General features: G+C 36.2%; 2 protein-coding genes across 2 annotated transcripts; both read right to left on the bottom strand.

Annotated features, from left to right (window-relative positions):
- Positions 1 to 485: 485 nt before the first annotated feature.
- LOC149130708 (uncharacterized) lies at positions 486 to 9,459 on the bottom strand. Its single transcript, XM_089344561.1, has 2 exons — positions 6,431 to 9,459; positions 486 to 3,586 (listed from the first exon to the last, which is right to left on the bottom strand). Exon 2 carries the CDS (start codon positions 3,130 to 3,132, stop codon positions 2,242 to 2,244), a length of 891 nt encoding a protein of 296 aa, XP_089200687.1. The 5' UTR covers positions 3,133 to 3,586; positions 6,431 to 9,459; the 3' UTR covers positions 486 to 2,241.
- A 137-nt stretch (positions 9,460 to 9,596) lies between these two features.
- LOC149130707 (uncharacterized) lies at positions 9,597 to 14,522 on the bottom strand. The gene is made up of 2 exons (XM_089344395.1): positions 13,633 to 14,522; positions 9,597 to 12,659 (listed from the first exon to the last, which is right to left on the bottom strand). The coding sequence occupies exon 2, from the start codon at positions 12,204 to 12,206 to the stop codon at positions 10,146 to 10,148; it is 2,061 nt and encodes a 686-aa protein (XP_089200521.1). The 5' UTR covers positions 12,207 to 12,659; positions 13,633 to 14,522; the 3' UTR covers positions 9,597 to 10,145.
- Positions 14,523 to 14,866: the final 344 nt, after the last annotated feature.

The raw sequence follows: 14,866 nt of genomic DNA, 5'->3' as shown, positions 1-14,866 counted from the left end.
ATCAGTCTCTTTTGCCGAACCGCTAGATGACGGGGACATAAACACACCAGCATTGGTTGTCAAGCAATGCTAGGGGGACAAACACAGACACACAAACACACATATATATACAACAGGCTTCTTTCAGTTTCTGTCTACCAAATCCACTCACAAGGCTTTGGTCGGCCCGAGGCTATAGTAGAAGACACTTGCCCAAGATGCCACGCAGTGGAACTGAACCCAGAACCATGTGGTTGGTAAGCAAGCTACTTACCTCACAGCCACTCTAAGTATTTTTTAAATTCCGAAAAATATACAAGTTACAAGACCCAAAGGGGGCTTCCCCAATTCAGACTAACAAGAATTGAATTAGGGGGCCTGTATTTATTTAATACATTTCAACAAAAAATAATTAAAATAAAAACATACCTATGAATATGATCATAAAATTACCCACAAAAATAAAACAAACCAACAAAAAGAAAAAGTTAGCAACAGGAACAAAATTATAGCAGAGAGATTTGGACCTCAAATCTTTCACTTTATTTTCATTTTGTACACACAAGCCCATCGACTATAATAACTTTTATAAATAATTTAAGTATTCATAGTCTAATATACTATTTTATAATATAATGATTCCTTCAGATATTGCCAGGAATTAATGGAATCAGTGTTTTAGTTGGCTTTCCAACAGTTACTGAAATTTGTCAGAAGCTTCCCTGCAGTGGTCTCCTGATATTTTATGAAAATAATCTTAATCCGGACACTTGAAAACATCTGTACAAAGTTTAATTAAAACAAATTATTCTTGAGAAACAAACAAGAAATCAGTCTGGTGTAGGACACTAAAATATACAGACACCTCATGTTCTTCCTTTGGGATCTCTTGTGTTTTGCACTGGGAGGGCCATCATTGAAGTATATATCTGAAAACTTTACAATATTAAATAAATTTATTGTATAACATATTTTATGAGTAAAGTATTGAAGATAACAAACAATAAATATACAGTAATTATGAGCATGTGATATTCAAGGATAATGTGTAGAGTTATCAGAAGTTTTGGTATAGAAGTCCCTACATCATAGACAGGAATATGTTGAGGATGAAGGAGAGGTGAAAATTGCAAAAAAAAAAAAAAAAATTAAAATTTTTGAAATACCTTAGCCATATTTTCCACTGCACAAAACACAGGAATATTAAAAATATATACCAAACAGGAAACTACCCTTTTCCATTCTCTCCTGTATGAATATATTTGTGTCTTGTTAAGTTACAATTTTGAGAGGATAATTTACCACAGATATCACAATAATACGGTTTCTCTCCAGTATGAATATCTTTGTTTTGTTAAGTTACTATTTTGAGGCAATAATTTACCACAGATATCACAATGATATCGTTTCTCTGTGGCAAACCATTCATTTACTGGCTTTTGAAGAAGGTACCATATGAGTGAGCTTGTCAGATGCTTCCTCCATGTTGACAATGGTTTACTTCTGAAATTGCCAAACTATAAACAGAGTACTAATAGTACTTCTCTACTAAATGAAACCAAACTGCATCTCATCAAGGCTAAGTCTCTTTCTAATTAACTGGACCGACTCTTTCAATGACTTTCATAGCCTGGTCCAATAATCTGAAATATCTGCATTTACTTCTAAGACATCTCCTTTACCCTCGAAACATTTTCATTATGATGCTGCTACACATATCACTGGCACATTCTTCCTGGACCTTATTAATTATATGGTGACAAGGCTGTATCTTAATATGCTACATATCTGAAGCATTTTAGATGTAATTCCTGAGAACCAAGGGGCTTTCAGTCTTCATATTCTTAAATGTCACAAACAAGACTCCCTAGACCCTCTCTCATGTTCAGTTCTGGAAGGCTCTCTCAGTCATGTTCCACATTTAGTGGCCTTTCAAACAGAAAGAAATTTTTGAAACACTTTAGTGATATTTTCCATAGCACAAAACACAGGAATATTAAAAATATATACCAAACAAGAAACTACCCTTTTCCTTTCTCTCCAGTATGAATATATTTGTGTCTTGTTAATTTATCATGGTGAAAGAATGATTGACCACAAATGTGGCAATGATATGGTTTCTCTCCTGTATGAGTGTGTTTGTGTCTTGTTAAGTTACTGTTTTGAGAGAATGATTTACCACAAATATCACAGTGATAGGGCATCTCTCCTGTATGAATACGATTGTGTGCAGATAAGGTACTCCTTTGAGAGAATGGTTTATCACAGATGTGGCAATGGTAGTTTCTTTCCAGTATGAATATGTTTGTGTTTAGTTAAGTCATTACATTTAGAGAATGTTTTACCACAGATATTACAACAATATGGCCCCTCTCCAGTATGAACATGTTTGTGGCTAGATAAGTGACGCCTCTTAGAGAAAGATTTACCACAGATATCACAATCATATGGTTTCTCTCCTGTATGAATATGTTTGTGTTCCATTAAGTTACTATTTTGAGAGAATGATTTACCACAGACATCACAATGATATGGTTTCTCTCCAGTATGAATGCGTTTATGTGCAGTTAAGGAACTATTTTGAGAGAATGATTTACCACAGGTATCACAGTGATATGGTTTTTCTCCTGTATGAATACGTTTGTGTGCATTTAATGCACTACTTCCAGAGAATGATTTACCACAAATGTCACAGTTGTATGGTTTCACTCCTGTATGAATACGTTTATGTATAGTTAAGGCAGGGCTATGAGAGAATGATTTACCACAGATATCACAATGACATGGTTTCTCTCCTGTATGAATACGTTTGTGCACATTAACATAACCACTATCAGAGAATGTTTTACCACAGATATTACAACGATATGTTTTCTCTCCTGTATGAATATATTTGTGTCTAGATAAGTGACTACTGTAAGAGAATGATTTACCACAGATATCACAGTGATATGGTTTTTCTCCTGTATGAGTACGTTTGTGCACATTAACATAACCACTATCAGAGAATGATTTACCACAGATATCGCACTGATATGTTTTCTGTCCTGTATGAATATATTTGTGTCTAGATAAGTTACTATTTTGAGAGAATGATTTACCACAGATATCACAGTGATATGGTTTCTCTCCTGTATGAATATGTTTATGCATAATTAGGTTATATTCTTTAAAAGAAGGACTTTCTGCAGATATCAGTCATATGACCCTATCTCTTTTATCATGTGTTGAGAAGAAATCAATTATATAATTTTCTCACTCTTGTATTACTTTCTCTCTCAAATCCCTGTTTATATATTTTTCTTCCTCTTGTTCTTGTACTTTATATCTTACAAACAATTTTACTGCTCTATTTCTGTCCAGTGTTACCCTTCTTCAGCAACACTTCCATAAATTAAATCCAACAGGCACCTCTTCTTGCAACTCCAATGAGTGATGTTCACAAATTTTGCAAATAATATTATTTCAGAGCAAACGTTTCACAGGAATTCTACCAGAGATTCATAGAAAGAATCTAATACATCGTTTTCATATAAAAGTTTCCTTCAGATTTTAAAACATGGTAGATATTGAGGTCTCTTCTGTTACATCAATGTCCTCTGATGTTCTGAAATAATAGAGAAACAACAGTGTAAGAAGCAGAGGCTACTGAAAAAATACAGATTCATTTCTATTGAGATAATCTGTAGAAATAAACATTTATCTTAACAACTAAGCTGGATGACAATAGCTCCATAAAGAAGTCTTCCTCTTCGCCCTTTTAAAGCCTAGCCAGGCTCATGGGCCCAGTTTCTATGGCATATGTGTTCCCCCCCCCCAACTGGACAGGATGCCAGACCGTTGCAGCATTACTCAAGAAACAGTGAGAGAAAGTTTGGGCGAAAGAGAACAACAAGGGTCACCACCACCCCCTGCCAGAGCCTTATGTAGTTTTAGGTGTTTTTGCTCAATAAACACACACAACGCCCGGTCTGGGGATCGAAACCGTGATCCTCTGATCGCGAGTCCGCTGCCCTAACCACTGGGCCATTGCGCCTCCACCCATAAAGAAGTGCTAATCTTTAAAAGTAGATGGAACATGTGGAAGTAGGACAGCCAGAAAGACAGGGTATAAAGTTCTGAAGATGAACAAGATTCCTGGTGACTTGCTCCATTCAAGATCTGCAGTCCATACCATAAGTGTTAAGACATATCCCTCTGGAGGCAAAAAGCACTTGTGGCCATGCAGTGCCAATGTAGTGCCATATAAAAGCACCCTGCACAATATGAGGTGGTTGGCACTGCAAAGAGCATCCTGTAGAAAGCAGAACAAATCAGACGGATGTCTGCTGCAGCCCCCCAGCTTGCTAGCTCTGGTCAAACTATCGAACTCATGCAAGCCTGGACAATGGACATGAAATGCAACTAATTTGGGTCACCAGTGTCACCAGTTATTGGTCAGTTCTGATGACCAAGTTCTTTTCTTTAGCATCAAGTCACATGTCCTAGTGGTTTGCCAGATTAGTTCCAGTTATCAGGAAGTTTCAACTTCCCAATGTGGGAACAAAAAGTCTATGCTTTTTGATCCACTCTGTGCTTATATAAACAGCAGTTTTCAGCCTTTCTTTCTTTGTAAATTCTAGGAAAAGCCCCAACATGCCTGCATTAGATTGGAAGATCGATGTTAGTCAGTTGATTCAGCCATTTCTATTCATGACTTGGCACAGAGGTTCAAGGCATAGCAAACAGCAGGACATTGTCTATCGAATTCTTTGCATCTGTAAGACTAATGCAAATTTCTTCTGAGTGCTGCAACGACTGGATGCTCTTGACACTGAAGGAACGAGTATCCAAAGATGTGATGTGCAGATGTTTGACTTGTGGGCGCCATCACAGTTTAAAAGAAAAATCTTTTATTCGGGTGCCCGTCTATCGATGAGGTAGCTTCTTACTTCAATATATTATTGGACCAAAATGGGCTGTAAACAGTCTGTGGTGATGAAAGTTGGGATTGCATCAGAAGCGATTGTCAATTGGTAAAATTATTTCCAGGACATTTGTGCCATGTGGTGCATAGACTTGAGGGAAAGGATGTTGTCATAGAGATAGACAAGTCAGAATTCATGCACCATAAGTACCATTGGGGTGTTACAGATCACGCCAGTAGATACTTAGAATGGTGATGTGCGAGACCTTAAGATGTGTGTTAGTTCCTAACCCTAACCTTAGGGTTACGGTATTAGATGATTTTTGTTTCACTCCTGTGACCGGACGTTCAGATTTAGTGTTCGGGTTGTGTGAATTTTCCGAGTCCCCTCCCCACCCCACATTTTTTTCCTTCATATACGGTGCACTTCAACTACTACTACACTATCTTTTTTTTTTTCAATTTTTCCACCGGGTCTGGATCTATATAAAAACCCTATTTTTTAACATATCTATCGGAGTTCAGTTGGCGATGATACAACAGAATTAATGCTTTTATTAGTTTCATAAAATGCATTAGAGAGTATTATACTGTTCAATTTAAAACTTCAAAAATGTTTTGCATGAATTTCACAAAGTGCTTTCTATAGTCCAGCAGATTATCTTAAATTTAGCTTTAAAATTAATTTTTAAAAATCTATGTCATTTATATTTCTTACTTTTGCATTTCCCGGTACTACTAAAGCAGCGTGGTCCCGAACGCGCAAGCTAGTCGTGAGTGGTCGATCCTAACCCTACCCCTAACAAAGTATTCATTGTGTTTAGGGTTAGGGTAAGAGTTAGGATCGACCACTCACGTCTACCTAGTGCGAACGCGCGTCTGCGCGTTCGGGAACACGCTGCTTTAGTAGAACCGTAAAAGTGCTGTCATGTTGAGGTCTCCATGTTATGTCACGTATGAGTGAATAGTCGAGTCGTCACGGAAACAAGGGACTTTTTGCTTTGGTTTCGTCGAGTCATAACGAAAAACGCGATTTTTTTTTTTTTTGTAAATATAAATCTGTCTTCATATATCTTATGCACCCTGTATATATGTATACACACACACAAATGGACCGTCTTTCATTTTTCAACTCCCTTATCAGAGGTCATGAAAATATAAACAAAAACTTTACGGAAATTACCGAACGAAGATGACGAATCCGAGACCAAAAAGCATCGGTTTCTGAACATTTCGGTGGCTGGAGTGTATTTGAGAATATTTCCCCAACTTAAAGACGAAGGAATTAACCTGGCAAGGTACCTTCCGTAGCTAGAAGTAGCAGCCAAATCTAATACAATTCATTGAATCCTTCTTCCATTGCTAAAAATAGCAACCCAGTCCTGAGCAAATCATGGACATTTCTCATCCATAGCTAGAAATAGCAGCCAAATCACGGACATCCCTCATTCATAAAACATAAAAGAGAAACAAAGAATTGGCGCGCCAAAAACCGAACGTCTACAGAATTAAAAACATTAAATGATTTCATAGTAGAATACTTACGGAAATGTTTCGTAAAGGATAGTGTTGTTATATATGTGTGTATCTGGTAGTTGAGAAAGACATTATAAGAATTATAAATGTATTTATAAGAAGATTAAGCGTAATTAACGCAGAGGCAATTTAACCGGATATCAACCTGAAGTGGGAAGTTCGCTCAGTGCGCATGCGTGGTTCCTTTCTTTAAATGTTTGTGGTCGCTTAGGGAAATCATCTTCCTTTACGTATCTCTATACTGCTGTTGATGTCTGTGTGTCCTTGCAGAGGGACAACATGGTAACGACGTTATTAGGAGAGATCGGGAAGGTGAAAAGGGGGAGGGGTAAAGTGTAGTAGCGGGAAGAAACGGCACGTCAAGCTAAGAGAAGTTAGTATGAGTTAAGGCACTTGTGAACCTGATAGGAGGAATGAAGGGCGGAAATAGACAATTGGGAAATTAGCAATTAGCGATGGCGAAAGGGAAAAGTGACAAAATTGGAAAATGATGGAAGAACTGAAAACAATTATTGAAAAACTGATGAGAAGTTGAAGCAGTGTAAAAGGGTGAGGGTTTGGTAGATTGATGAACTGCAAGGAGATTCTTAAAAATTCCTGCAAGTTTTTTTTCCTACTTTTTATCTTTTCAGAATTTTTTTCACTTTTTTTTCGAAAGCTGAAAAAATATTTGAAGGATTCCCTTGCAAGAGTGATACATAAATTTTCAAGGTTTAACGGTTTGATGATTGATTGAATGATAAATAGATAGATAGGCAGGTAGGTAGGTAAACAGATAGATGGGCAGGTAGACAGATGGATGGATGGAGTGATAGACAGGTACGGAGAAAGACAATTTAGTTTCATAGAATATAGATTTTTATTTAGCAACAGTTGTAAGCTATACATAGCAGAATAGATGGATCATTCCACTCGGCACTTGGGAGGGGTGTGTCGTTATTAATAATATCCCACAACAGTTGCAGAGTCCATTCTTTTCCAACGAATAACTTTGCGTTCCCAAATTTCTGCCTATGCTGCTTGATGGTGAGGATGCAACCAATCTGGATTGTGTAACCAGATTCATAGGTGATGAAGTGGCTGGTAGGTTTCCCCAAGTTCTGAAATTAGTATTGACAAAAACAGGGTGGGTTTGAGAAGGATCAGAGGATCTTCCAAAATGTATTTTCTCAATTTTATGAAAATAACTCTAATTTGGATCCTTCAAAACGTATCTCCGCAACAATTAATTTAAAGAAACTAGTCTTGGGGAAACTAACAAGGAATCAGTCTATTATGGGGCACTAAACTATACATAAGCCTCGTGTTCTTCCTTTCCGTACTTGGGGTCATTGTTTATATACATATTTGATAATTTTACAATATTCCTGTGTATGAAAAAGTCAGAACTCCTGTTGTTGTATAACACATTTAATAAGTGAAGCATTTCAAACATAAGGAACAACAAATATACTGTAATTACATGATGCAATATTCAAGAAAGAGCAATGTGTAGGGTTGCAAGTAGGAGGAAGGTTTTTGCTATAGGGATCCTTACATCACAGAAAGGTGAAAATTGCAAAAAACAAAACAAAAAAAAAATCTAACATTTTTGGATATACTATAATTTCAGTTGCCTCGATCAGAGGAATATTGAAAATATACAGCAGACAAGAAACCACCTTTTGCCTTTCTTCCCTCTAAGAATATATCTCTTGTTAAGTCACAATTTTGAGAGAATGATTTATCAAAGATATCACAATGATATGACTTTTTTTCATTGGGTCAAGTGGAAAAAGAACAATCATTGATGCACGAAATTACATCTGCGTTTATTCACGATCTCTGATATGATGTAAATAAATCATTACTAAACCCATATTGTCGCCTGTCTTCTTGATGGACAGCCATCACCCTTCTAGAGTCTGTATAAATGCTGTCATTATTTGGATTAAAAAACAAAACAATTGAATGAATCGTTGACAATTTAATGGGCATACAAGTTGCAGAGACTCACATATAAATACACAAATGGAATATCAATCAGATTTTATGAAATAATTGTATAATATTGTCCCCACTTCAGGTTACTATTGTAAGTTACACTTTAACAAAAATTTACTGTGTATAGAGATTTAGTGGGTCTGTTCAGTTTGGCCAACAAATTTTTTAATTAATTTTTTTAACCATATAGTTTGAAACTTCGTATACTGGTAGAATATCTCACACAGACCATGGTTTGCTTCAAACATTTCCTGCAAATTTTCGTATTGTAAAGCTGTCGTCTTTGGGAAATCTCAGCCAATACACGAAACTCTCAGGTTTTGACTTACTCTCTAACTTCTAAAAGTCTCATCAAACTCAGAGCTTTTGACTGACTCTCCAACTTCTGCCAATAATATATATATATATATATATATATATATATATATATATATATACTCTTTTACTTGTTTCAGTCATTTGACCGTGGCCATGCTCGAGCACCGCCTTCAGTGAAGAAAATCGACCGTAGGACTTATTCCTTGTAAGCCTAGTACTTATTCTATCGGTTTCTTTTTGCCGAATCGCTAGGTTACGTGGATGTAAACACACAACCATTGATTGTCAAGCAATGGTGGGGGGACAAGCACAGACACAAACACACATACATATATATGTAAATACATATATACGACAGGCTTCTTTCAGTTTCCGTCTACCAAATCCACTCACAAGGATATAGTAGAAGACCCCTGCACAAGATGCCACGCAGTAGGACTGAACCCGGAACCATGTGGTTGGTAAGCAAGCTACTTACCACACAGCCACTCCTACACCTATATATATATATATATATACATATATATGCGTAAAAAAATCTCATCACGCAATTGAACCAATAAAAAAGCTTCTACCTGGTTGCTTAACATGCTAAAAATAGCAGCCAACACATCCCCCTACCTAAATCGCATGCTCATTCTACGTAATGTCCTAGATTACCCCGAAATCTTTGATGATAGGTTTGCTGAATCAGGGTTGATTTGCATTTTGTCTATTTAATGAAAATAATCCTAACCTGGACCCTTGAAAATTTATCTCTGTAAAGTTTAATTCAAAGAAACTATTCTTCATAAACAAACAAGGAAAAAGTCTCCTCTGTTCTGCAATTGGCGGTCATTGTATGCAATATTGCAGTGTATGAAAAAATCAAGACTTTTCTTATTGTATAACATATTTAATATGTGAAGCGTTTAAAAGATAATACATATATATATGCAGAAATTTATGGATGTGATATTCACTACAGAATAATGTGTGGGGTTGTCAAGCAGAAGAGATTAAATATAGGGGTTCTTACACCATCGAAAGGAATCTGCACTCGTAGTTGTGGAGCAAAGAGAGGTAAAAATTGCATAAACAAAACAAGAAAAATATAAACGTTTTAAAATACTTTCGTCATATCTTCCATTGCACGAAGCGCAGGAATATTAAAAATTCATACCAAACAAGAAACTATGTTTTTCATTTCTCTCCTTCATGAATATATTTGTGGTTTCATGAGTTACAATTTTGAGACAATGATTTACCACAGATATGACAATGATATGGTTACTCTCAAGTATGAATATATCCGTGTCTAGTTACGTGACTACTGTGAGAGAATGATTTACCACAGATATCACAGTGATATGGTTTCTCTCCTGTATGAGTACGTTTGTGTCTAGATAAGTTACTACTGTGAGGGAATGATTTACCACAGATATCACAATGATATGGTTTTCTTCCCAGTATGAATACGTTTATGCTCAGTTAAGTGAACACTTTGAGAGAATGATTCACCACAGATATCACAGTGATATGGTTTCTCTCCCGTATGAATATGTTTATGTGTAGTTAAAATACTATTCTTAGAGAATGATTTACCACAGACATCACAATGATATGGTTTCTCTCCTGTATGAGTACATCTGTGTGTAGTTAAGAAACAACTCTGAGAGAATGATTTACCACAGATATCACAATGATATGGTTTCTCTCCTGTATGAGTACGTTTGTGTATAGTTAAGTGAATATTTCGAGAGAATGATTTACCACAGACATCACAGTGATATGGTTTCTCTCCTGTATGAATACGTTTATGTGTAGTTAAGAAACAACTATGAGAGAATGATTTACCACAGATATCACAATGATATGGTTTCTCTCCTGTATGAGTACGTTTGTGTCCAGTTAACTGAATATTTTGAGAGTATGATTTACCACAGACATCACAGTGATATGGTTTCTCTCCTGTATGAATACGTTTATGTGTAGTTAAGAAACAACTATGAGAGAATGATTTACCACAGATATCACAATGATATGGTTTCTCTCCTGTATGAGTACGTTTGTGTCCAGTTAACTGAATATTTTGAGAGTATGATTTACCACAGACATCACAGTGATATGGTTTCTCTCCTGTATGAATACGTTTATGTGTAGTTAAGAAACAACTCTGAGAGAATGATTTACCACAGATATCACAATGATATGGTTTCTCTCCTGTATGAGTACGTTTGTGTCCAGTTAACTGAATATTTTGAGAGTATGATTTACCACAGACATCACAGTGATATGGTTTCTCTCCTGTATGAATACGTTTATGTGTAGTTAAGAAACAACTATGAGAGAATGATTTACCACAGATATCACAATGATATGGTTTCTCTCCTGTATGAGTACGTTTGTGTCTAGTTAACTGAATATTTTGAGAAAATGATTTACCACAGACATCACAGTGATATGGTTTCTCTCCTGTATGAATACGTTTATGTGTAGTTAAGAAACAACTATGAGAGAATGATTTACCACAGATATCACAATGATATGGTTTCTCTCCTGTATGAGTACGTTTGTGACTAGTTAACTGAATATTTCGAGAGAATGATTTACCACAGACATCACAGTGATATGGTTTCTCTCCTGTATGAGTACGTTTGTGTCCAGTTAACTGAATATTTCGAGAGAATGATTTACCACAGACATCACATTGATATGGTTTCTCTCCTGTATGAGTACGTTTGTGTATAGTTAAGTGAATATTTAGAGAGAATGATTTACCACAGACATCACAGTGATATGGTTTCTCTCCTGTATGAATATGCTTGTGTCTAGATAAGCTACTACTCTGAGAGAATGATTTACCACAGATATCACATTGATATGGTTTCTCTCCTGTATGAATACGTTTATGTGTAGTTAAGACAGAACTATGAGAGAATGATTTATTACAGATATCACAGTGATATGGTTCCTCTCCTGTATGAGTACGTTTGTGTCCAGTTAACTGACTATTTTGAGAGTATGATTTACCACAGACATCACAGTGATATGGTTTCTCTCCTGTATGAATACGTTTATGTGTAGTTAAGAAACAACTATGAGAGAATGATTTACCACAGACATCACAGTGATATGGTTTCGCTCCTGTATGAGTACGTTTGTGTCTAGATAAGCAACTACTGTGAGAGAATGATTTACCACAGATATCACAGTGATATGGTTTCTCTCCTGTATGAGTATGTTTGTGTCCAGTTAACTGAATATTTTGAGAGAATGATTTACCACAGATATCACATTGATATGGACTTTCTCCTGTATGAATATGTTTGTGTCTAGATAAGCTACTACTTTGAGAGAATGATTTACCACAGATATCACAGTGATATGGTTTCTCTCCTGTATGAATATGTTTATGTATTGTTAATATACATCTATGAGAGAATGATTTACCACAGATATCACAATGATATGGTTTCTCTCCTGTATGAATACGTTTGTGCATAATTAGGTTATATTCTTTAAAAGGACTTTCTGCAGATATCAGTCATATGACCCTATCTCTTTTATCATGTGTTGAGAAGAAATCAATTATATAATTTTCTCACTCTCTTCTATTACTTTCTCTCTCAAATCCCAGTTTATATATTTTTCTTCTTCTTCTTGTACTTTATATCTTACAAACACTTTTACTGCTCTATTTCTGTCCAGTGTTACCTTTCTTCAGCAACACTTCCATAAATTAAATCCAACAGGCACCTCTTCTTGCGACTCCAGTAAGTGATGTTCATAAATTTTGCGAATAATATTATTTCAGAGCGAACGTTTCACAGGAATTCTACCAGAGATTCATAGAAACAATCTAATACATCGTTTTCATATAAAAGTTTCCTTCAGCTTTTAAAACATGTCAGATATTGATGGGGTCTCTTCTGTTACATCAATGTCATCTGATGTTCTGAAATTATATAGAAACAACAGTGTAAGAAGCAGAGGCTACTGAAAAAATACAGATTCATTTCTATTGAGATAATCTGTAGAAATAAACATTTATCTTAACAACTGAGCTGGATGCCGACAGTTCCATAAAGAATGGCCAATCTTTAAATGTAGATTGAAGATGTGGAAGTGGAACATCCAGGAAGACAGGGTATAAAGTTCTGAAGAACCTTTCAGGTGAGATGACAAAGGGACAAAATTCCTGGCGACTTGCTCTACTCAAGATCTGCACTCCATACCAAAAGTGTTAAGACATCCCTCTGGAGGCAAAAAGCACTTGTGGCCATTCCCCGTAGAAGCAGCCTTGTAAAAGTGCTGTCATGTTAATGGGTCCATGTTATGTCACGTATAAGTGAATAGTCGAGTCGTCACGGAAACAAGCGACTTCTTGATTTGGTTTCGTCGAGTCATAACGAAAAACGCCGTTTTTTAAAATAAATATAAATCTGTCTTCATATATCTTCTGCACCCTGTATATTTGTATACACACACAAAAATGGACCGTCTTTCATTTTTCAACTCCCTTATCAGAGGTCATGAAAATATAAACAAAAACTTTACGGAAATTACCGAACGAAGATGACGAATCCGAGACCAAAAAGCATCGGTTTCTGAACATTTCGGTGGCTGGAGTGTATTTGAGGATATTTCCCCAACTTAAAGACGAAGGAATTAACCTGGCAAGGTACCTTCCGTAGCTAGAAATAGCAGCCAAATCTCACACAATTCATTGAATCCTTCTTCCATTGCTAAAAATAGCAACCCAGTCCTGAGCAAATCATGGACATTTCTCATCCATAGCTAGAAATAGCAGCCAAATCACGGACATGCATCATTCATAAAACATAAAAGAGAAACAAAGAATTGGCGCGCCAAAAACCGAACGTCTACAGAATTAAAAACATTAAAAGATTTCATAGTAGAATACTTACGGAAATGTTTCGTAAAGGATAGTGTTGTTATATATGTGTGTATCTGGTAGTTGAGAAAGACATTATAAGAATTATAAATGTATTTATAAGAAGATTAAGCGTAATTAACGCAGAGGCAATTTAACCGGATATCAACCTGAAGTGGGAAGTTCGCTCAGTGCGCATGCGTGGTTCCTTTCTTTAAATGTTTGTGGTCGCTTAGGGAAATCATCTTCCTTTACGTATCTCTATACTGCTGTTGATGTCTGTGTGTCCTTGCAGAGGGACAACATGGTAACGACGTTATTAGGAGAGATCGGGAAGGTGAAAAGGGGGAGGGGTAAAGTGTAGTAGCGGGAAGAAACGGCACGTCAAGCTAAGAGAAGTTAGTATGAGTTAAGGCACTTGTGAACCTGATAGGAGGAATGAAGGGCGGAAATAGACAATTGGGAAATTAGCAATTAGCGATGGCGAAAGGGAAAAGTGACAAAATTGGAAAATGATGGAAGAACTGAAAACAATTATTGAAAAACTGATGAGAAGTTGAAGCAGTGTAAAAGGGTGAGGGTTTGGTAGATTGATGAACTGCAAGGAGATTCTTAAAAATTCCTGCAAGTTTTTTTTCCTACTTTTTATCTTTTCAGAATTTTTTTCACTTTTTTTTCGAAAGCTGAAAAAATATTTGAAGGATTCCCTTGCAAGAGTGATACATAAATTTTCAAGGTTTAACGGTTTGATGATTGATTGAATGATAAATAGATAGATAGGCAGGTAGGTAGGTAAACAGATAGATGGGCAGGTAGACAGATGGATGGATGGAGTGATAGACAGGTACGGAGAAAGACAATTTAGTTTCATAGAATATAGATTTTTATTTAGCAACAGTTGTAAGCTATACATAGCAGAATAGATGGATCATTCCACTCGGCACTTGGGAGGGGTGTGTCGTTATTGATAATATCCCACAACAGTTGCAGAGTCCATTCTTTTCCAACGAATAACTTTGCGTTCCCAAATTTCTGCCTATGCTGCTTGATGGTGAGGATGCAACCAATCTGGATTGTGTAACCAGATTCATAGGTGATGAAGTGGCTGGTAGGTTTCCCCAAGTTCTGAAATTAGTATTGACAAAAACAGGGTGGGTTTGAGAAGGATCAGAGGATCTTCCAAAATGTATTTTCTCAATTTTATGAAAATAACTCTAATTTGGATCCTTCAAAACGTATCTCCGCAACAATTAATTTAAAGAAACTAG

The sequence above is a fragment of the Octopus bimaculoides genome, chromosome 28, assembly GCF_046866305.1.
Source record: "Octopus bimaculoides isolate indiv1 chromosome 28, ASM4686630v1, whole genome shotgun sequence".
Taxonomy (NCBI): Eukaryota; Metazoa; Mollusca; class Cephalopoda; order Octopoda; family Octopodidae; genus Octopus; species Octopus bimaculoides.
This window is presented reverse-complemented; position numbering and strand designations above follow the sequence as displayed.